This window comes from Wyeomyia smithii, chromosome 2 (genome assembly GCF_029784165.1).
Source record: "Wyeomyia smithii strain HCP4-BCI-WySm-NY-G18 chromosome 2, ASM2978416v1, whole genome shotgun sequence".
NCBI lineage: Eukaryota > Metazoa > Arthropoda > Insecta > Diptera > Culicidae > Wyeomyia > Wyeomyia smithii.
This window is the reverse complement of record NC_073695.1, coordinates 221,333,781-221,358,181: the sequence shown is the minus strand read 5'-3', so window position 1 is coordinate 221,358,181 and position 24,401 is coordinate 221,333,781. Positions and strand designations below refer to the sequence as shown.

General features: G+C 37.6%; 2 protein-coding genes across 6 annotated transcripts; one reads left to right on the top strand and one right to left on the bottom strand.

The window, feature by feature from the left end:
- The first annotated feature begins 435 nt into the window (after window positions 1–435).
- On the top strand, window positions 436–2,558 carry LOC129723287 (uncharacterized). 2 transcript variants are annotated; one of them, XM_055677414.1, is made up of 4 exons: window positions 450–578; window positions 672–796; window positions 855–1,943; window positions 2,011–2,558. In XM_055677414.1, exons 2-4 carry the CDS (start codon window positions 767–769, stop codon window positions 2,170–2,172), a joined length of 1,281 nt encoding a protein of 426 aa, XP_055533389.1. In that variant the 5' UTR covers window positions 450–578; window positions 672–766; the 3' UTR covers window positions 2,173–2,558. The 2 variants fall into 2 exon arrangements, with proteins under 2 accessions (XP_055533388.1, XP_055533389.1); XM_055677413.1 differs by having other exon boundaries at window positions 436–796.
- LOC129723285 (phospholipid-transporting ATPase ABCA3-like) lies at window positions 2,190–23,346 on the bottom strand. 4 transcript variants are annotated; one of them, XM_055677409.1, is made up of 10 exons: window positions 23,111–23,346; window positions 22,792–23,048; window positions 22,533–22,734; window positions 22,202–22,480; window positions 21,747–22,134; window positions 20,310–21,693; window positions 4,582–5,032; window positions 3,679–4,528; window positions 2,573–3,623; window positions 2,190–2,509 (listed from the first exon to the last, which is right to left on the bottom strand). In XM_055677409.1, the coding sequence occupies exons 2-10, from the start codon at window positions 23,001–23,003 to the stop codon at window positions 2,329–2,331; spliced, it is 4,998 nt and encodes a 1,665-aa protein (XP_055533384.1). In that variant the 5' UTR covers window positions 23,004–23,048; window positions 23,111–23,346; the 3' UTR covers window positions 2,190–2,328. The 4 variants fall into 4 exon arrangements, with proteins under 4 accessions (XP_055533384.1, XP_055533383.1, XP_055533385.1 ...); XM_055677408.1 differs by having other exon boundaries at window positions 22,792–23,106; window positions 23,166–23,346; XM_055677410.1 differs by having other exon boundaries at window positions 22,536–22,734; window positions 22,792–23,106; window positions 23,166–23,346.
- Window positions 23,347–24,401: the final 1,055 nt, after the last annotated feature.

Genomic DNA, 24,401 nt, shown 5'->3' with positions numbered 1-24,401 from the left:
AATAAGTTTTTCAATATGTTGAATTATGAATTTTTAGCCGCAATATTTTAAAATTACTATATACTACATATACCTACAAACCTTTTGTTTCAAATTTTCAAATGAAGCTTTATTTGGAGTTTCAAATGCCTAAACTGCTTCCTAGCGATAAAAAGCAGAGTGCGATTTTTTAAACGTTCTGTTCGCTAATTGATTGCTAATCATTAATGAACCATACGTTAAATGAATAACAGCTTCGAAAAACACGAATCAAAATCAGCGCAAAACGTAAAAGGCAGCGCATGGTAGACAAGAAATACAAAAACAGAGAAATAAAACTCGCAACAGGAGAGAATATTCAACATTTGAGTAAAGATTCAAATTTGGTGAGATTGTTTTATCTCATGTTGAAAAAGTGTCTTTCGCGATACTATGCTGTAGCAGTATTGTCAATACAGTAACCACTCAGTACGGTTTTGCTATTCACCGGGAGCACACATTCATCATTCCGGATCAATTATCGAAAATAAAAACTCATTTCTGTGTTATTTGTGAACATAAATTTAGATTTGATTGTGAATTTCTCATAGCACTGCCAGGTTGGAAGATAATGATAACATGATATTGCTCGATGTGTTCTTTAGAAATGAAAACAACAACTATCATGTGATGTATAATAATATGAATTTCAGTCTATCATCGCTTTCTATCCATGCGTGTGGATTTGTATTTTACATCTGATAGCGAGCGTCCAGGCGTAGTCTAGGCCGTACGCCGTTCGCGTCCAATGGCTTATTTCGAGCTACTTCCTAATGAGGTTGGTATTGTTCTGATGCTGTATCCCTTGAGGAATAATATGACCTTTTGCACTGCAGATTCTGGAGAACATTTTCCAGTATATGAATTTCAAAAACCGTAGAAAGCTGTCCCCTGTTTGTACTCGCTGGAATAATGTCCTTTTTTCGGATCAATATCTGCGCAAAAATGTCGTCTTCCACATTGACGGGTGCCGAATGCTGGACGCAAAGATGATCCTCACCAGGACGTATCCTGCTTTGTCGCTGAAAGTAGACAACCAATTCTCGAACGAAATGCTGAAAAATCTTCGGCTCATCAATAGTTTCAGCCCAAAACCAACGTTTTTACGTTTAGAAAATCGAAACGCTGATCATCACTTGGGCTGGATTTTGGATGGTGTTTTCTTCAGCTTGGAAGATGTCACTCAACTGCATCTTTTGGGAACGTGCAAGACGGAACGAGGAGTGTGTTTTGTGCTTCTGAATAACTTGAAAGTACTGAAAATAGAAGCTGTTCACGTTGAGTTCTTTAGAGTTGGTGCTCCTAATTTAACCGAGCTTCAGGTACTGGTGCGCTCCGAAGATCACATGGATTTACTGCACCAATTCGCTGACCAACTAACTAAGCTGACGGCAGTTTTCGACTCGAAGGATGGATACTATTTCTACAATTTGAAGTTTCCCCAACTAACAGATCTCACTGTTGAACGAAGCTTGAAAGGGATGATCAAAAGCGAACAAGATATTAGTATAGCGTTCTTCAGGCGGCTCAAACAGCTCACAAAGTTACGTTTATCGTTTAAGTTTATCGATAGTTATGTCATGCAGGAAATCTATGAGAGCGTCCCGAATTTAGTTGAACTGCAGCTGGAAGTATGTGAGGGCACCATAGAGCTATCGAATATTAGTAAATTAATCCATTTAAAAAAGTTGACCATCGCTGCGGAGAAAGTTAACTTATTGAACACGAAACCTCCCAACCTGAAGCACTTGACGTTGGGTTCCGCAATAACGGGGGCTGGCACCTTTGTGTATGCTTTCGAAAATATAATGCTGCTGGATAATCTGCGATCGCTGACACTACATAATGTGAAATTTTATCCCGAGGTGCTCAAGTTAACTCCGACCTACAATGTGGTAACCATGTCCATCACGCACTACAAACGAGTAAGCGCTAAAATGAAGTTTTGCTGTAGTATATGTTTATGTAACTGATTTACAACTTATTTTCAAGCTACTGGAAAACCATCTTCAGATAATCGTGAAAAGATTTCCTGCTTTACAACATCTTAAAATAGCGGACTGTCCAGGATTCACACAGCGGGAGATAGACAAAATAAAGCGAATGAATCCCAGGATGTTTATTTCATTTGATGAAGTTCGATTTCAGTTATAAATTGAAGTTTTGTTTTAATGTTTATAAATTTTTATTGCAACCTAAACAAACATATGTGTAACATAAAAAGCCTGCATCAGATCCATCGAACATTGAGTACCTTCTGAGTTGTAACTATACTAAAATAATACTTAAGTTTTTTTGTTTAACACAGCTTTAATCACTCGCTCGCTGAAAAGCAACTAATGCCAAGAAAACTTGTTCGAGAGAAGTTTGCCCTAGGGCGTAGTCCTCGATGTTGTACTGGCTCTTCGCCTGCTCCATCAGGCCAAACATCGAAGACCATGTTAAGGATGTTTTGGTAATGTGATACGATAAGTAATCTTGGTACTGTTCTCTGTAAATATAAAAAGGTAAGATTAAAATCCTGTGAGTTCATGTTATAATTGTATGTATGTACTTCAAAATAGCTCCTTCGAAATTCTCCTCTATATACCGCTTGACTAGAATCGTGTAATCGTTAGAATCATTATTATCACATTTCGAAAGTTTAACCGTTAAATAGAACCCATCCGTGAACTTATTTTTCAAATGTTGAGACGATCCAAGGCACTTAAATTCGCCGTTAACCATGATTGCGAGGCGCGTGCAAAGTGCTTCACATTCCTCCATGCTGTGTGAAGTTAGAACAATTGCTTTTCCGCTTTCTCTAATCCGGCAAATAACATTCCAGAAGTTACGTTTGGCACCCGGATCCATACCTGTCGTAGGTTCGTCCAGGTAAATAACACCCGGGTTACCGATCAAGGCAAGAGCTGTACTTAATTTCCGCTTGTTTCCTCCACTGTAGGATTTGATTTGTTTGTTAAGATGTTTGGTGTAGTTCAGATCTGTAGCTAGCATATGGATGATTGTATCCATCATACCATTCGGCACACCTCGCAATAGTCCGTACATTTGAAGCGTTTCGTAACCTGTTAGATCTTCAAGTACCGCATCAAACTGAGGACAGTATCCTATAAGTCGATTCACTTCGTCCATTTGAGTTTTAATGCTTAACCCGCGAACCCAAGCTCCTCCAGAAGACAGCTTTTCGTCGCCTGTAAGCATTTTAAATGTCGAGGTTTTACCTGCCCCGTTCACTCCCAGCAACCCAAAACATTCGTAATCTTCAACGGCCAGGGAAATCCGGTTAACCGCTGGAAACGATCCATAACTTTTCGAAACTTCCTTGAGGACCAGCGAATGCCGCTCGAGTTCAGAATCCAGCAGAGTGCCTATTCTTTGGCGTTCATCTGCTACATCTGAATCTTCGTTGATAGGTATCGTTTCTCTGGATCCGTTGATTGATTCTACCGGAGCGCTTCCCCAAGGTTTGTGCCATTTTATTTCGAACTTTAACAGTCTCAATTCTTTCATTAATATGATAGTGAACGATATAACACCAACTACCAACATATACACTAAATTACGACTAATTCCATTCGGTTGGAATGAGTAAATGTCAGTATCTGTAATCAATAATTCAATATCAAATTCAATTTCCACATATCAAGAGTCACTTACCGCAACATCGCTTATCGAAACTGCACAAGAATTCCTCGGAGCAAAACGGCATCGCCTCACATTGAGCTTTGCAAATCTGTTGTATTGTCAGCGCCAGATTAATATTATTCAAGCTGTGGCTAAGCGCAAAATGAGGAAATATTAAGTAAATCCATTCCAAGGTTTCGGCTACATCCTTCAAATTAAACTCGCTATACTTAAGTAAAAAGATTCCCGTAAAAATCACAGTTCCGGTGAAAATGTTAAATATCAGCATCTTGATGAAGCCCGTTGAAGGAACTTGGAAGAAGTATGACCACACGTACGTAAACGGAATAACGGCGCATGCGAAGCAAAGCATGACAATAACGACACGCGAAAGTTCGGCAGCCGAGGACCAACCTTCTTCCTGGAAAGCTGCCAGTGTCAGTATGTACAGCACCATCGCCACTATAAACACCAGGTAGTCCCACAGGAACGACACAATCCAAAACGTCGCCGCGTGGACTCCACTGACAAACTGTAACAGCTTGGCACCGGAGGCTCGCTCTTTGATGTAGAACATGATATACATTGCCCCCACGAAAGCCATCGCAAAGCCTGTATTGAACGCCAGCTGGAAACCCATGTTACTACCGGCCTGTAGTCTTAAAAATCGTATCCGGGAGCTGTACGGCAATGGCTTGTTATACACCCTCAAATTACAATCATTACAAAATGTTTGCAATATTGCATTGTAGACTAAGTTTAGCGACAGTGGAGCGGTGTGATAAGCTTTGTTGTTGAACCAGGCAGTTATGTTACGGTTTGCTTCATCTAATGTTGCCCCGACCATGAAAGTGTTGTCCACCGCTTTGATGTTATCAATGGACTAAAAAAAATTCAGTTTGTAGAACGAATACTGTGTAACTGAGGGAAACCTACCTTGTTAAGTACGTACTCCGCGAAAGGAGCAGTGATTATTTTAAGCTCGTTAGTACTAGGTAAGCTCCTGAACAAATTTGCATAACTGTTGGCAATTGTTCCATTAGCGTCCGTTGTTTGTAGGGTTGTCACTGTTTTGGTGTAAGAATTAAACGAAATCTCCAAAGGAGGTAGCACCACATTATTGGGGAAGGATCGAACGATCGCTATTATCATTATGATGTAGAACATTGACAGTGTAGTTTGCAGCGATGAGATCTTCCAAGCTCTGATGAAACTTAAATATTTCTTCAAGAACATAGCCTTTATTTGGTTCACCACCAAACGTTTCCCCGTCATCAAGGAACGAAGTTGTTCGGGGTGGTCAAAATTTGGTTGTCGATTCCCATTCGGTTGTGTTATTTGTCCGTTCATCTCCTTATCCATTTCCGAACCTTGATCACTGCCTAATCTGAAAATAATTATAACAATATTTTAATTATAAGGTGTGCAACTAAGATCTCGCTGTTAGTCAATAGATGGCACCAACAGTAAGTGCTGGTCGGTTTTGACACTTATAAAAGGTGATGATGCGTGGTAAACAAACAGTTCATTTATTTTGTCCTAAAAAGAACAATTTGTTATTCAATTTGAAATAGGATATGATGCTGCTCGTATCTCTGTACTACCCCAACAGTGCGGATAAGGCACAGCGGAAAGCTTTACCGGATGAAATATCGCTGGCTATCACTGCTGCTGAATCATGTACGACGGCACCACCCAATAGTAAAATGATTTGTTCGAGTAGTAGCAGGCTCTCAAAGAAATGTTGTAAAATGCCACACATTTTTTGGAAATAGGTCCTCCTTTTTGTTAAGTTTTGTCGTATGGGAGCAGCTATCTGATGATGCAGCGCACTCTCAGTTACGCAACAGTTTATTTACGTTGTTGCGTGATTATGATGTTGCAGTTATGCGGCTGGAGGACAAAAAAAATCTGCTCGTGCTGAGAGACATTAAGATGAAGTTTCGAATTGCTGTTGTAAAGTCGAATTTGGAAATATTGGAATATTGTAACACCTAACTGTCTTTGTTAAGGCGTTTTCAATATTTTGAATGAAGTGTATTGAGTATTTTACAAAATTTATTTACACGAAGTTTTGGTTGGGGGTTGAAGTGCTGCCGAATTTTAATTTACACTTATAAATACGACATCAATAAACAGGAATGCAGCAAACACTATGCGGCGCAAACAATTTTCAACAGTCAGAGTGCATGAGAATTAAAATAACATTCGACTTTTATTTCTAGCGCGAAACGAGAAAGTCTTAAATCTTCAGTCATATAATTGCTTTGTCCTGATAAGGACAATGTCTTGTTTAATTTAAAATCGAAATCAGAAACCACCTATTCTTCTTTATAATCAATTTATTAATTAGTATTTAACTGATAGCTAGCACTAACTTCACGGCGATGGAATAAATAGAATTTTCGAGACGCACAGTATTTTTTATTAACAGCCAAGCAGCCAGTCAGCCAGTCAGCGAAAAATTGATTGAAAGAGTCTTTGTCAAAACTAGAACAGTTTGAATTTCCTTACACACAGTCCACACAGCTTTCAGGAAATTGGGTTTTGGAAGACAACGTTCTGGCGCGGACACTGTTTTCACACTGAAAACTAGACGGCTGGCAGCTTTCGGCAGATCTCACGCTATTTCCAAAGCTGCAAAAACGCGATCGAAATTATTTTGACCCACAAAAATCATTTTAGAGCAGCAGTGTCTTCAGCAAAGTTATTCCATTGAATATTCTCCATGTTGAAGAAGTTGCAATTTTGCGATTCAACCACTCAACAGTGAGAAACGAATATTCCACTTCACTTCTTTTGGTATATAAAAATCCACTTTGCTCGGCAAAGTTGTAGCACATGTCAAAAGAAACAACTTTGTTGAAGAAATCATACTACTATCTATCTTTTTAAATTTGTAGAATTTTCTATAGATTACCCCTAAAAATCATTTGTTTTCAATTTACTTTTTATAGTGATTTTCTACAATTTTTCAACGTTCTACAATATCGTTAGCTATAACAAAACAATCAGTACTTTGAAGAAAGTTCATTTTTATCTTACTTGATTCTTTGGTTGTTGACAATTTTCACTTAAATAATGAACTAATTTACACTAATTACTTTTTTTTAAATAAAGGCTTATTTTGGAGCCCTAGTGTCTTCGACAAAGTTGTTATATAAATTATTCTCCATTTTATGGAAGCTGGAATTTTGTTATTAATCTGCCTAAAAATGAGAAACGAATTTAACTTTTCTAAATTTTGCACATAAAAATCCTCTTTGCTGAGTAACGTTGTAACACATTTTATAAGAAACAACTTTGTCGAAAACACCATTCTTCGCTCTGCCAATTTAAACTAACTATTGTGGAGTTTTCTTTAGCATGCCCCTAAAATCATTTTTTTTAACATAACTTTTTATTATGATTTTTTAAAATTTTTGAATGTTCTACAATGTTGTTTACTATAATAAAACACACAAGTTCACCGTGGAAAGTTTATTTTTACCTCTTATATTTATTTAGTTATTGAAGATTTTTGTAAAAATAATGCACTTATTTACTTACAGATATCTACACAGAGAGGATGCAAGAGACAGTGAGAGACAAATGCCCATTCTGGGTTGAATGATGTTTTGTTTATATTCTTATATATAAATTATTTTGTCTACAGATTTTGTAGATATCTGCTAGTAAAATAGTCCAAATAACCAAATAAATGTGCGAGATAAAAATTAACTTTCTTCGATGAAATTGTTTGTTTCGTTATAGCAAACAATATTGTAGAACATTGAAAAAATTTGGAAAATCACTATTAAGTGTAACAAAAAAACCTAAAATAATCCACCTAGCGGTCAGACCAAGCCTTTCTCATTCAAACTTTTATTTGTAAAAATAGATTTACATGAACGCTTCAGTCCAATGAATGTATATTCACTCTTTAGGTTCTAAAATATTGATGTTGTAATCTATACATATAAAAATGCAGACCGGTCTGTCTGTCTGTCTGATCCATATAGGTTCGAAAACTACCGAGCCGATCGACGTGAAAATTTGTATGTATGGTTTTTTGTGCCGATAAAGGTTCCTATGATAGCTTGAGACCTCTCCCTCTTCTGGAAGGGAGGGGTCCCATACAAATGAAACATAAATTTCTGCAAAACTCAAAAACTAACCGAGTAAATGGAACCAAATTTAGCATGTGAATGTTTTTAGAGATAACAAATATGTTCACAATGGTTCGACGCCCCTTCCCCTTCTGCAAGCACATGTTTCTGCACAAATTTCTGCACATCTCTCGAACTTATCAACTAAATGGAACCATATTTGGCAGGTGAATGTTTTTAGTGGTATCTAATATGTTCCATTATCGACCTCAGGTAACATTTTGGATTGTAAGATGGCAACTTCCGGTTTCTGGAAAACAGCCAAAAATGGCCGATTTTCACCCAATATAATAAAATCCGGATCTAGAATGATACACAGGAGCTAAAATCGACAGCAGATACCATTTTGAATTCTAACATGAACACATCCGGTTTCTGAAAAATAGCTGAAATGACCGAATACCACCTAATACGAGTGTTTCTTGAACCTTGAATTTTAATTTTTTTCAATATGAATGCTTTCGGAACCAGAATTACGCCCAGATGACAGAAATTGATTTCACAGGCATGTTTTAAGTCCAAAATGACGACTTTCGGTTTCTGAAAAACAGACAAAGTAACCAAATACCACCCAATATGAGTATCTCTGGCAACTTCTGGTTTCTGGAAAACAGCCAAAAATGGCTGAAATCGACCACAGACCCCATTTTGGGTTCTAGGCTGGCGACTTCCGGTTCCAACCAATATGAATATATTCAAAATTAAGGCGATGCACAGAAGCCAAAAATCGAGGATGTTGTCATTTCGATAAAACCAATCATTTCAAACGATTTGTTATTTGACTTTGATCATATCCTATGGCCGATTCGTCGTGCATTTGCAGACTTTAAACACATCGCAAGGAATCAATGAATTTGGAACGTTCAAATAGTACGATACCACATTTAAATTATGTTGAGGCCACATATATCGATCAAAGCAGGTATAGTATTAAATGGTCTTTGAATTACTTTTCTCTCCATAACTTCTGAGATATCCAATTGTTATGAAGTTTGTTATTTGAAGGTTTGAGAGATGACTCGTTCGTACACTAGTTATGTTTAAATAAGTCATGTAATCTTTGAGATAATAGACTTTCGTTGTTTTATTGACAGTTGAATACATAACGGTTGCTCAAATTTGATTATAATCAAATGAAATGAGATCGTATAGAGCAGCTAATTTTTGAAACCACGTGTTTAATCATAATTCATCAGTTAACCCTTAACTAGCCCGCTCATCTGATAATAATATTGATCAAATCGGTTGTGTAGTTTCTGAGATAATAAAGTTTCGTGATTTTCACATGTCGGTTACAGTTTGATTACAGTTTGATTACAGTAACATTCAATAGGGTGTTATGAGGCAGCTAGGCTTATTAATTGACACTAATCAATTTTGTTAAAATCGCTTGTATAGTTTTCGAGATAATGATGTTTCATGATTCTTACATTTTGCGACATAACATCGAAACTGAAAATCCGATCACAATGAAATTTGATAGGGTCTTATGAGGCAACTAGACCTTTCATTTGCAATTAATTTCATGAAAATCGGTGTAGCCATCTCTGAGAAAAATGAGTGAGAATAAAAATCTGCACATACACACACACACACACACACACACACACACACACACACACACACACACACACACACACACACACACACATACAGAAAATGCTCAGCTCGTCGAGCTGAGTCGAGTGATATATGCCATTCGGCCCTTTGGAGCACTTTTATACTTTCGGTTTTGCAAGTGATTGCTATACCTTTCTAGGAGAAAGGCAAAAAGGTTTTTAGTGGCAATCTATAAAAAGAAGAATAGATAGAAGTATGGTGTCTTTGACAAAGTTTTTTCTCATGGAATGTGCTACTACTTTCCTGAACAAAGTGAATTTTAATATGCAAAAATAAAAAAACCAAAGTTCATTTCTCAGTTTTAGTTGTATAAATCACAAAATTGCAACTTCTATAAAATGAAGGATAATAAATGGATCAACTTTGCTGAAGGCTCCAAAATCCATTTTATGGGTCAAAATAATTTCGATCACGTTTATGTAGCTTCGAAAATAGTGTGCATCCGCTATTATAAAGATTTGTTTGAGCCGAAAGCAGTCTCTAAGTCTGGTGCTTCCGCGCGCTGCTACTAAGTTGAAACTGTTTTTCCCACCATCCATTAGTGATTGGTTTGAGCTGAAGCAGGCTCTTATAAAGCCTGCATTCCCAGCTGATCGTGCTGGGGAAAGCTAGCGTTAAGCGACCAATCAGCGTTCGAAATTTGTGTTTTAGAAATGAGTGACAGTTTTCAATAGTACAACAGTTCGCATAATTAATTATTTTCGCATTTGAGTAAATGCGTAGACGATTTTCCAACCGATTGCTCCAAGAACGAAAGAAACTCGTTGGAAACTAGTCAACAGGGTGGCGAAAACCTCGAAGTAAGGGAATCCATTTTTAGATCAGGAAAAATCAGGTAATATCCAAGAAAACTGAAAAATATTCAGAGAAAAAATTTTATACAAGACGTGATTCCTTTTTGAACAACATTTTACGGCAAAAACTGATTTTTGTAGCATAAAAAGGCTATTTCGAGACCTCTATGGTTCGGTTTCATATCCGAATGGATACTTTTTTCACTGGAATTTCAGAGTTGCGTTCATCTATACCGCACTTTTTCGTGCTGAATGCTGAAAAATATCAGGGAAATTAACGTTATACTCCAGAGAATATCAGCGAAAATCAGGGAACTCGATTTTGAAAACTTTTTAGCCACCCTGAATCAACTTATTAGCATTTAAAATTGGACATATTTTCCCCTGTTCCGTTTTTCAGAGCTGGTAGCGACTGAGTGACTCAAAAATAGGAACTTTAGAGACCAAATGACTGAAAAAAGAGACCAAAAAAGAACCGAAAAGAGACCAAAAAGTGACCATAAAGAAAATTTATTAAGATGAAATTCAGACTAAGAAACAGAAAAAATCTATTGATTTGTGAAAAAGGCTTGTAAATTTTAGGATATAAAATGAATGCCCTAAATAGGCAACACAAACGTATAACAGGATGACCACTCAAAATCATGTTTTGATTTCTCGCTTTTTCCTGGTTTTGTCAACAATATTTCTTAAATTTTTCCGTTGTTTTATTTTTGGAAATGAGGAAAAGACAGTGCTATAAAACTATGAAAACTATATTCAGCTGTTCGTCGACTCTGACAAGTTTCTACATAGAGTCCAGCACAATTTTCGCTCTATTTATCTCCAAATCTTTCGCAAACTTCGCCTTATGGCGCTTTCTTGTTTCTTTCACTTTTTTGTTGTTGTTAACTTTCCGTTGAGCTTCCAATGCTTCTGTTATGGGAAAATTCTGACCCTCGAATTTCAAGTTTCAAAGTAGGCAATGTATGTGATTTTTTAGAGGATGCGAACAATGAACATTGGCTGATGATGTGATTTAGACTTAGAAAAAATTTCCCTCGTCCAAACGGGGCACAAGCCCGCAATCTCCGATGTCGCATTTCGTTTAGCGGTAGGACTCAAAAGCTTTGTCCTCTCGAGAAAAAATCTCCTTGCAAAATTTAACCTCAATCAGATTTTGGGAAGAAGACACCGAACAGTGGTCCAAGTTTTACCTACTTGTTTAACCGATGAAAAAATGATGTCTTAGAAATGCCTGAACCGTCGAAATCTTTAGTTATCTCGAAAAAAAATTTTTTTCGAAAAACTTCGATATCTTGAACATACAAATTTTACGTTTCCTTAAATTAAGTTAAACCGACACTTCAAATATATGATTAACAAAAAATATTGTTCTAAATAATCCGAGTAAAACACGAAGTCGCTCAAAAAACGGTAAAAAATTCATAAAAAGCAAACGAATCATTACGGTTTTTCAAGAATTCGATAAAGATGAGAAGAGTTTCGCGCCAACTCGACTGCCCAAGTAACACACGTTGGTATAGAATAGTTGACGTTACCTATTCCATGACATGAATATCACCAGAAAAGCGCAAAAAATGAAGGCTAGTAGAACAAGTACCGATAACTGCATGAAAGCAAGCCAACTAGTGATGGGAAACTTATCGATACTTATCTATAATATCGATAAGTTCCAGTCATCGATATTATCGTTAACTTTTTGACGTTAACGATAATTATCGATATTATAAGGACGAGCAAGTCAGTGCGGCTGGTTACTGGAGGAGACCTCACCTACCCTACCCCAGGAGTTGCTTTTGCCGCTAGGTGTTTGTTGGATGCTGCTATACGACAAAATTAAGCATTGTTGGTGGTGCGAAGGTTCGCCCCGCGTGTCACTGAGTTTCTGAGAAAAAATGGTAGCTAACTAGGTATTTATAGTTTTCAATTTCCTAACAACAGATGAATTGGACAACTTAGTACTGGAGAACTTAAAAAAATATCCAAACTTTTTGCCCCATCTCATAAGAAGCAATGATACGGCATGCTTACTCTTGTAATAAGATGGACTTGCATAGCGGCAGTCTATTGGTAGTTCTCTGGTAATCGTTTAGTTTAACTTGGAACTGTTTACTTTTGAAGTATCGGTTACCCAACAAACAATTTTAGTTCCACTAAATTCCTCCAAATGTAGCTTCATGAAATCAATCAACAAAATTGTCGCACCGAAAAAAAGTGTCCTGATTTATACAGGGCTCACCCTCACAATGATTGAGAAAGGCAAAATTTTGTCAATTTTTAATATGGCAGGAATTTCACGAAAGATGAATCAGTTTTGATGACCAGTTTCATTTTACTGGAAAACTATCCTAGTTTCCTAGTATTACTTGGGACCTTGGTGTGACCAACTTACACCCGACATGTTTCGGATTTCAGGAGTGTGTCAAAGTGTACATTTTTGCTACGCATAGATCGTTTAAGGCAACTAAATTGTCTACCTAAAATACTTCATTAAAAAAACCTGAAATCACCAATATTTTTTAGAAATCACTTTTTGTTCTTAACCCTCTAGTGCCCAAGCTAATTTTCAGACGAGCTTCGAAAAAATCACTATGAATCTTTAAAATCTTTAAAATCATTTAAGTATTGATTGAAGCTTTTTAGAGGTGTAACTGGAGACCATCTAAAGGCGGCACTGGGCACTAGAGGGTTAAAACTATATTTTTTCAGTGTAGGATGTTAAACTTATTTTTTTTATATTTTTGAAAGAAAGTTCAGATAATTTTTGAAAAGTTATCCTTTGATAACCATTCTATATCTCTCGTCTTTACTTGGATATATTGATTTATAAGAAGATTCAAATACAGTTAGGTTTCTTTATGCGGGGGCTATATACCTCGTGAAACAACCGCGTTTCTCAGTGAGCCGTTAAATAAACCACTTAAATTAAAAAATTCGCGTAAAAAACCACGGTAATTTGAAAATCAGCGTAAATATTTAACCTCCAAAATAAAATCTGCGAAAAAAAAAATCTGACCTTTTCAAATGTTAGTCCAGTTAAATTTTCAAATGCAAATTTGCAAAGCTGTTTTGGGACTATGAAGCTGCTGATATTTGTTCGATTTTTCGCATAAGAGAGTGAAGGAAAGGAATATTCCTGCTTTGGTCAACACACATACTCTGACAATCTATACGAGAGCTCTTTCTGAGCATCGTAGTCGCGAATAAGACCGACACACCCACATGTTTATTGAGTTCGACTAGGGTGCTGCAAGCCCAAAAAAAAATTGTACCCAACAGGGAAAAAAACCGTCAAAATCTTCACCCATACTTAATTAATTCTTACCTCGAAGATTCCTTGGCGAATTTTCAATCTTTAGGTACCAATGAACTAGAAATAAATTCTAAATTTTTGGCAACATATAAAAAAAAAATGAAACCTGTTTCGTCAAAATTGATTCATTTTTCGTGATGTTTTGGCCATTGAAATATTAATAAAATTTTGCCTGCTTCAATTATTTTGTCTACCCCCCCATGGTGTCCCTAATTATACAACCTTTAAAATGAACTCCGGCTTGAAACTACTCCGTTGAAAGCACTTCCGGTGTAAAACCCGAATACTTTCCAAAACAAACTATTTAACTCGTCCGGTTGTTTGAATTTTCATTCGCAGTATCGTATAATTTGTCATTCACTGTCTCTGATTTTCGCAGATTTACACTAAGATCGCTATTTACGCGGTTTTTTCACGCGGGTTCCGGAATTCATGCGGTTTTTTTACGCGGATTCCGAAATTTACGCGGGTTTTTACGCGGATTCCAGAATTTACGCGGTATTTTTTTTACGTGGATTTCGGTTTCTCTTCACTCGGATCGCAAAAATCACGCAGGTTTTTTTTACGCGGATTCCGAAATTTACGCGGTTATTTTTACGCGGGTTCCGGAATTCATGCGGTTTTTTTACGTGGACTCCGGAATTTACGCGGTTTGTTTTCACGCGATTTTTTTTACGCGGCATGTATCCCCCGCGTAAAAAGCGACTTAAGTGGATTTACATAGCAAAATTTTATTTGTAAAAAAGAGCTGTTTCTTTCGCTTGAATATTGAAATTGTTTTCGCATAGTTTCAACGTTATCTGGATATAAAATCAAACAAAACTAGAAAACGTTGTTAGATATACAATAACAAAAAACTGAAGTGATATTGGTTACACTGCAAGCGTTTTGTTTATCTTTTGATGGCGCGTTTTGACCCGCTTCGAATAAAGAAATCGTTCATATAATTTAAATATTAATTTGATCAAGTAATTTTAAGTGAGGTGTTGCATCCTACGACTATTGTACTAAGGAAAAGCATTTTACAGGTACGTAGTGTTGTTATTAGTTGGTTTAATGTCTTACGAAAAGACCAAGTGATAGTGATTGTCATTCTTGAACTCATGTTATTAAAAACATCTCCAAAACCAGAAAAAACGAGCTTGTTTTCGAAATGCGGTTGTATTACTGATAAAAACAACTTCAAACACAATATAATAACACAAGTTTTCAATTGCGCTTGTAGTACACTTATATGACTACTTTCATTGTTTCTTATTTTCTAGCATGTTTTGTGTGTTACTTGGGTGAGAGGTTGGTAGTAGCTTTTCGGAATTCAATGGAACTTTGCGGGTGTGTAGACCTTAGTACCCTAAGTAACTTGCATTTTTTTTTTAATTTACATGTATTAACATTTGAAAAGGGCTTAAGTCTTTTTTAATAAACAGATACATCTGAATATAAGTGTAAGAGGTTGTTTAGAGGAAGCGACCGCAAGGTTAACGTAGAACTATGACAGCCTGTCTTATATCAATAATTTTGCAATAGCTTTGGGAATACACTCGATTAGGGTTAATCAATTTATTGGTGTGAAGCGCTATATGTTTCCGTATATGTTTCGTATATTATTTTTCCTTTAATGGTAGGAATGGGATGACTGGAAAAATAGGTGTGACTAAATTATTTCCAGTTATACCATTCTACAACGTTCGAAAAAAATACATATCATTCATTTTGGCTCCGAGCGATCACTTGATAAGCTCCACCTTATTTTTTAGTTTTTAAGTTTTTCCTCAGTTTAGTAGCACGGATGTACAAAAATGATTACTTGTGGACATTCTGTCGAGCCGGACCGATAGCACTCTCATGAAGGCAACAAAATAACATGTATTGTGTCGTGTTGCGCGGCTTGGAAGGAAAAAATGTTTCCTTCCCCGTGTCGCATGGACGATAGTACGGTAGACATTAGTATGAAGGTGGAAATTCTGCTGTGATGTCAAGCAATAACCGTCTTATTCAAGACGTTACATCCTTGTCAATGAAGTGTTATAAATTTTCTAAAACAGACTCAGCACCGTGAGCAGAACTTGCTGAACTTTTCTGTTTGAAATCGGATCAGGCTTCTTCCGTTCTCTTGATTTTTGCCCAAATTTCCTTTTCTACCCGCTAAACCCCTTTGAGAACTAGACTTTCTCTCACACAGAGTGAGTAATTATCCACATTTAGGCGTAGAGTATTTCAGTCGCAGAGTTCCTTTTCACTCTTTATCATCACGTGTTAGGGATAAACCTTTATTTGCTCTCTCAGTTTAAGAGGGAGTAGTTTTCGTTAGCTTCTCCTTTACTAGAAGAGAAGTTGGCCAAATATCAAAACATTTAGGTTCATATTGAAGCCACATCCCAACCGTTTTCGAATTTAATTTCGTCAGAGAAACTATTACTCTGCGCTCTCTCTACAGCAGATGGTGTGATGCACATTGAATGTAACTCGCAGTTGTTAAGAGGGAAGAAAACTCTTTCTCTTTAAGATGAAGATGAGCAAAACAAAGCCTGAATCGGATTTGTTTCGCATATACCGCTTGTGATGTACAGTATCAATGAATCGTAATATACATCACACTGCTGCGCAATTGCAGCAGCATCAAACTGCAATCAAAGTTGCAGTTTAGTAATAACCATTCATTATGCTCTTCCAAATACATTTAGTATCCTTGAAAAAGGCTGGTTGCTGCAGTTGCAAATTTCATTCAATCATCGCATAAATGCTTCATGGTCCAAATAGCGCGCGATATCCACTCTGACATAGATTTTTCGCACGTTGTGGAATGGGATAACTGGAAAAATGGGTGTGACTAAAGTCGCATGGAAGCAGATTGTTGCATGTTTGATACTGCCGACGGTAGACATGAGTATGAAGGTGGAAATTCTGCTGCGATGTCGAACTATAACCGTTTTGTTTTAAGACGCAATAGCGTAAGTGCTGCATTTCTGTAATCTGCTGCCATCCAGCACTAGAACAAGTATATATTACAACCGGCCACCAACACATTCTTGAGGCACTGTTGAATGTTTTTGACTTGCGAATGCTGAAATTTGCGGTTTTCCGTCTGTTACACATGATGAATGATCTTAACTACTTCAATCACATAATTGTGGAGCACCAACAGGTGCTATTATACTTGACAACAGTAACAAACTGGCAAGTTTGTTCAATTATCATGATTTCGGATAACCATTCGCCGATGATTCTAGCTCTCCCGTTTTCTTTAGTAGAATTGCCTGCCATTTCCAATAATTTTGCAGCTACCGAAAACTCCATAACAGCCGCCAGATAGTCAGGTGCTTAAGTATCAACGCGCCCAGCGCGATCAGCCAGAAATAAAAACCCGGCTTTTCTTTCTTCTTCACGATCAGCAACCAACGTCCGTGTGGTTTCGGCATAATCATGGAATGAATTATACATAAAACACAAAGCGCGCATTCTTAGTCAACTAGGTATATTCTGTCGACCTTGTTAGGGAAAGAAGTATTGTGCGACCAATCAGAGGTCGACATTTGCGTTTCGACAAGGCTTACGAATTTTCAATAGTGCAATCGTTCGAACAATCAGATTACAACTTTCTGCATTTGGACGGGTGCTTGGTTGATTTTCCAATCAATTACTGCAAAAATGACGAAAATCGGTTGGAAACTGACTGAGCTTAAAACGGTTGAAAATGGACAATTTTTGTGACGCTCTCGATGTTTTTGGTTTTTGAAATTGGATCCCTGTAATGAAATTGGTCCCCTGTATATGTTGCCGTAAGACGTAATTCTACGTCAAAAAACCGAGATAGAAGAAAATTGCGAAGGGATGACTTTCAAAAAAGTTTAAAATATTGAGATACTTGAATTTGAGATTCTATACTTAAAAAACAAGAAGTGATATTTAGAAAATCGATTTTCTCAGATTTCATCTAAATAAGTTTTTTTCAGACAGATAATTCAGTTGCCCAAAGTTCTTCTGAAGAAAGTTTTTCTAACAAAAAACTTTTTTTCTCTAAAACGACCCCTTCTTTCAGAATAATTTTGCAACAAGATGAAACAAGAGCCATCATTTCGGTCGTTGGTGATGTACTGCTATTATTATTTTTCAATAGTAAATATCAATAAACGCATCTTTCAATTATCAAAACCAAGACCTTGGAGTTACTATGCGCAAGTTGTACTTTTGTTTCATGCCCGCTCTTCTTTAATTCAGTGCAAGCACTTTTACAAGAAGATTGAATTTTTTGGAGAAAGTTTTGTTTCATAAATTTTTATCGCAAAACTGATTGTAAATTGTACATTTTGTTTTGATAAAGTGTAATAATTTTGGAAAAGACACAGTAAGTCTCTATTTCGGTAAGAATTTATATCATATTAGTTAGTCTCTTACACTTTCGCCGCTGGGGCAACTTTAAACGAGGATTTGAATCGAATATTTCTACATCGGACTGGTTATTGTCATATAGAATTCATCAAGGTCCGAATTTGTGTTAGAACGACTCCTACGCGTTCAAAAGGAGCAGGAGGCAACAAATACCCGTACACCCACCGAGATTATTGTGGCACCAAGTAAAATAGACTCTCACATGTGTCGTTATGCAAGAGCAGAGCCTCCCCGATATAAATTTTTGGCCTCAGTTTTGGCACAGACAAACAAACGAGTCACTCGATGGCGATTTCTTTGTCCATAAAAATAACGATTTTTTTTAAGTTTTGTTTATTAGGCAGTAATGCCACTGATGTTGCTAAAACAAGCGTATACACTTATTAGCCAAAACAAAAGCCGTTTTTACGAAAATTAATTGCACGGCTGTTTGTCTGTGGCTTTAGTATATGATGCACAATTGGGTAAGTCAACTCAACCCAATCGAAAGTTTGAAGTAACAGAGACATGAACGAACATTTACCACTTCAAAATTTAGTGCTTAAATCTGCTCCACCTCAACAGGCAAATTGAAATGAGTCGTAGTTAAAAAAAATCAAAATGATTGACGTGCTTCGAAACTGCCAGGTAAACCTTTTTTCGATAACCAAAAAGGTCAGTTAAAGTTTAGACAAATATTTTAAAAAGTGCTTAGATCCCCTAATCCCCGCCGATGCTTACAGCTATTAAGAAACAGCAAAATATGCTTATCCGACTAATTAGGTTAGATTTCGTAGGTCTAGCTACTAAACCGCTGTCTATTTTGGTTGAAACCAACAACCAGGTTTTCTATAACAGAGAAAATCAAGCCTGTTTCTTTTTCAGAAATGGTTCAAGAAATGAAACTGGAGAGAGTGACCACCCTGTAAATTATTACTTTGGTCGTATGATTACTACTGCATTTTTAAATTGTTTGAATGTTTAGTTTCCGGATTTGCATCATAAAAGGCTCCCAGCTGCTCTCGAGGCCGTGTCGTTGTGCTAACCGCGCAATTGTATTGTACAATATAACGGTGGGCTACGAAATCCATGTCAAATAAAAACACAAGGTTAAATTTCGAAACGGAATATACCTGGAATTTGCTTCCGCATCACATTAAAAACAACGTACTTGTAGCACACTGGCAACTGCTTTTTTGGTCGCTTCGAAAAATAGCTTGGGATGAGAGAGCCTTTCTTTTTCAGGATATTTTCTTGAATTCTGTCGGGCGTCCTTATTTGTGATGTCATTTTCTGTAGCACAACAGATACTCCTTCCAACCTCGTCTGATAATTTGAACGAGAGATCAAAAAAGAGACTTTTAGGTGAATAAAAGAACATTTTAGAAGAAAAAAGAGACTTTGGAGACCTTTCGTTGAAAAAAGAGACTTTTTAGTGACTAGCTTTAAAATAGAGACCAAGTCTCTAAAAAGAGACCTGCTACCAGCCCTGCGTTTTTAGAATTCTATTTTACACCCCTGCGGAACTTTCTAAGAGACGTAATTCTACGTAAAAAACGGCGGCTGAAACGCATCATATCAAGAAAAAGTTTACGGCAAATGTTACTCAAAGTGTAACAACGTGCCGTAATTGACTTCGACGCTTTACGGACGTTAGTTTAATTGTTGACGACTATCTGCGTGAAGAAAGGCCAAAAACCTTCGAAAACACTGAATTGGAGGAATCGCTCGATGAGGATCCATGCCAAACGCAGGAACAGCTTGATTCAGTATTACACGCCAAGTCGTTTTATAGCGATTGCTATTTCAAAATAAAATTGCATTTCTACTGAACAAACAGCGAGAACTAAGTAGGACACCTAATCAGGCTTGTTATTCTCCTCTATATGAAGAAAGAGCAGTGTAAATATTCAGCGCTCTTTTTTGCACTAAACCTCTCGACTCTGCTATGTGCTGTGTTTCTGCCGCACGCAGAAAAAATAATACTCTAGCTGCTTTACTAAGCAAAACAAGAGTGATGAATCGCTCTAGTGAGAATACACAAAAGTACGCCGGGGTATGCACTACTGAGTTGTCATGTGTTGACCCTTTTTATTTCTTCAATATATCCTCATAGTTTCAAGAACTTTAAAATATGTTATAACATGAGTCAATATCTCTATAATCAATAAGTGTAAAAAGTCTAGGAAGCGTAAGGAAAGCTTAGAGCACACAATTTTACTTTAAAAAGACAGAAGTAACTGTTAGGTGAAAACATCTTCTCACCATAAATTTATGAGTTTCTACTTTTCAACATCATCATATAAGAGTTCGAAGAGTGAGATTACATGGTAGGTAAATGATTGTGAAAAGATGAATATCTGAATTTTTGTATAAGATTTGATAGACTGCTAACAAGAAAACATATAATAAGCATACCTCATGAAAACTTCTTCCAAGGTAGACAACGATATTCCGTAGCTGGAAATGCCGCACTGTGCTGTATGTTCTTCCAGATCAGCAAGCATTTTTTGGTACAAATGTAAGTACTCCTTGTTCAAAATATAACTCAGCTCAGTTCCAATATCGGTTTCTACTTTGATACCCGGAATGTATTTCCTCAACAAACATGTCAGATTTGTTGGATCACAGCCAGACTTGGTGACACACACAAGCCTATAACCTCGGCCGAATTTCCTCTTCAAAAAGAATGGTGAGCCGACAGCTTTCAGGCACCCTTCAGCCATTATCGCTATGCGATCTCCCAGTATATCGGCTTCGTCCATAAAGTGAGTGGAAAGTAGAATAGTTCGGCCTGACTTTTCTCTCTGTAGTAAATTCCACAACACCCTCCTAGCCGCTGGATCCATCCCGGAGGTGGGTTCGTCACATAGTACCACCTTTGAACCTCCACATAAAGCAATAGCCACCGAGAGCTTTCTTTTCATACCTCCAGACAATGTATGCGATTGTGCGTTTCGTTTGTCCTCCAATTCTAACAAACTGACATACTTATCTATCTCTGAATCAACAGAAACTCCCGATATTCCTTTCAGCTTAGAGAAAAAATACAAATGCTCTGCAACTGTAAGCTCATCAAATAGAACATTGTGCTGAGGACAAAGTCCGAGGGAATCTCTCAACCCTTTAACATCGTATCGAATGTCAAAACCATTAACAATCGCTGTCCCAGAGGTTGGTGAAAACATTCCCGTCAGCATTGACATTGTAGTTGTTTTTCCTGCACCATTATGACCAAGCAAGATTGATATTTGATTCTCGTAAAAGTTTAGATTCAAATCGTCCACTGCAACTCTGGATCCTTCATACACTTTTGTTAGGCCCAAAATTTCAATTCCCGCACGCTTATCGGTTGGTTCTTCCTCTGTATTGGGTGCTTGATGTCGAAGCTGTTGCCTTTCCGAAGACTTTCCCGAAGAGGCAGTGTACGAAAGCCAAAAATTTTTCGTAAAAATAAAATTCCATTTTTTTGCTATTCCAAACTGTCCTGGGGCAATTTGTTCCACGTATAGTGCAACAAGCAAGTACAAAAGGGCATCTATCAAAAGCATCATCGTTATGTGCCCAATCGTAAGTTGATCATCCACGGTTACCGGTGAGAAAATATTAGACCACTGTAAACCTATTGACGTTCCTTCATGTTTCATCAAGAGCATAAATCCGTAACCCATCGCTGTGTTACACCACAGACTGGAACCCAACTTTGCCCCCAGTGACATTCGATCATAATTTCCAAACGTTAGGTTATACGGCGTCAGTGAGTAGAACCAAATAATTCCGGATACGCCGGAGGCGATGTTAGCTGGAAAGATTTATCGTTCAATATTTTTCACGATTATAATATATTGGACTAACCTTTCGAAAAAAACGTACTCAGCATGAAACAGAACATAATCGTCGTTATACTGTAGATAAACAAGAATATCCATATCAAAAACCAGTTGGAAAACTCGAAAATCGCAATGTCGGTGTTCGTCGTAAGGCTGGCGCATAGCAGGACTGTTATAAGTGATATCGAAATCGTTAGTAGGATGAGCGTTTTGACGAACCACGCCGTCCAGTGGAGCCAACCACTGAGACCCATTATCTTCATTGTTTCCTTAAGCTGCCTTTCCTTTTCGAGTGTAATAAATTTAACGGTATTTATGCAGGAATAGAAAAATGCAATCATTATTATGGCTGGGAATAGATTTTCCAACCCTCTCAACAGTGGATCGTTGTAAAACGGTGGATAAGGAAAGCGCTAAAATAGAAACGGTTGTGGCAATTGATTTCATGTGTATTTTATTGGTTACGCATGCGAATCTTACCTCTAGTGCAACAACAGGCAGTGGAATGGAATTGTTTTTCATTTCCAACAAAGCTCGCGTTATAGCATTCTGTACGGAGGTAAACCCTTCGGCATAATAATTTGCAGGATATCCCCCGTCAGTGTAATTTACCGCTCTGGCACCATAGGTCTGGAAGGGTGGAAACGTTAGGAACGTTCGCCAATTTGCCCAGAACTCAGCACCTGGTAGCCTAGTGGTTCGCATTTCACTGGGAAAACGGAGTGCGAAGGTTATGTTGTCTGGGATAGAAGTCATGTTCTGGAACATTAATCGTTTAATTTTTGTATTAGTAGACGCTGGATCATTTTACCACCATGGAATCGTCGAATTCTATTCCCGCTAGAATATTGTTGGTTATCAGGTAATTGTACATGCTCTCCTTATCACCGAAAGCTTTGACTCGAACATCCGTTCCTAGTGTCCTGGCTGCTTTTTTCATCACTTGTCCAAGTATAGGATTTGTCGGAGCAAAAGCTAATGTAAGCTCGATAGGGTAATTAGTGACCATCGTCCTGAAAACACAAGGCCAGTTGTACTGAGTTATATTCACGCATTTTACATCACCGTACCTTATACTAGCTATACTACTGACATTGAGGCTATCGAAGGTAACAGGCTTACTGTAGGTAGAAGGGTTCACCAATCCTCTAACCAGTATCAACAGAGAGCACGCAAGAACTGGTATCATAATTTCAAATATGGTTTGCACATAATGCCGCTTTTGTATGACCCAGTTTTTCCACAGAAGAAGCTTGAATTTTGCCCAATCCGACGATGCCATGTTCTGTATTGCATGAATCAACCACGGTCAAATCAATTGCTAGAGCTGTATCACTTCAGTTAATGCTTGCTAGACAGGCGGAAGTTAACAATTATTTCGTCACCTACAGGTAAAACTGCTGACTCCTTGTTTCTCATCTAACTTGAAATTATCACAAAATACCTGCGATATATCTTGCGTAATCAGGAAAAACAACACCAAAACGCCTTTTCCCCGAGAACAAATCGCAGTTTTGGCAAATTTTCAGCACAACATGATTCACGATTTATCCACAGTCTTCTCCACTTGCTTCCGACGTTGACGTTACGATGCTACGATAGAAACAAGTGAATCACAAACAAAGCCCCCACAACCCAACGCAACACCCATATATATCGCATTCGACATAGCATCAGATCGGAACAAACTCAGCTCAACGTGCAAGATATGATTGTGGATACATAGCGCCGTTACCGGTCCCACCGAACGCGGCAGCGTTGTGTCAATGTGAGTTGAAGTTCACTACACACACCTTCAGCTTCTTTTGCCGCACGACGTGTACAATAGACGCCGCTACTTTGTCACTGTAAGCGCGAGTTCACGAGCAAGCACGTGGCCTTCCGAAGTGTGCGTAAGAACTCCAGCTACAGCAACCCTCGCTTTTAATGTATCGTCGTTGTAGAGCTGTGTTGTTCCATACTATTCAGGTATGGGAGTTCATTTAGGTATGAGATTTCAAACCGATAATTCTCCTTTTTATCAAAATTAGAATTTTAATTAATTTGTCTTCATAATTTAATACTCAAGCTAGAGTTTGTTATTAGTTATTAGTTTATTTTTTCCATCTAACATAAAATCTTATATTAGTGCCTCCCCAGCTGGTCTCGAGGTACGATACTGGCCTAACAAGCCAGTCGTCGTAGGTTTGAGTCTTGACTCGAGAGAGACTGTTAGTGTCAGTAGGATCGTAGCGCTAGCCCCGCAATTGTCCTGTACACTTAACGGTTGGCTGCGGAGTCTGTGTTTAGTAAACAGAAGGTCAAGTTCCGAATCGGAATGTAGCACCAAGGCTTTGCTTGTTTTTATAAAGTCTTAATGAATATGAACACATCATTATCGTCCGCGTCACATTGTAAAACAAAAGGATCTTGCTACTGTACTTGAGAAACAACTGTAACGTTCACCAAATTCGAAGGAATCCTCAGCAGAAGTAAAGGCACGTATCATCGATGATATAGGCTCATTAACCCATTCCCGGCGGAGAGAAATCAGATTTTACCTCGAAAAATGACCTTCAAACCCGTATTACTCAGTAACTACATGCACAATTGACACAAATTGAATTACATATTGTGAATCGATCTGTTCTCCAACCGTTTTAAATAGTTACGTCGTTCGAAACTGCAAGTATAACTGTTA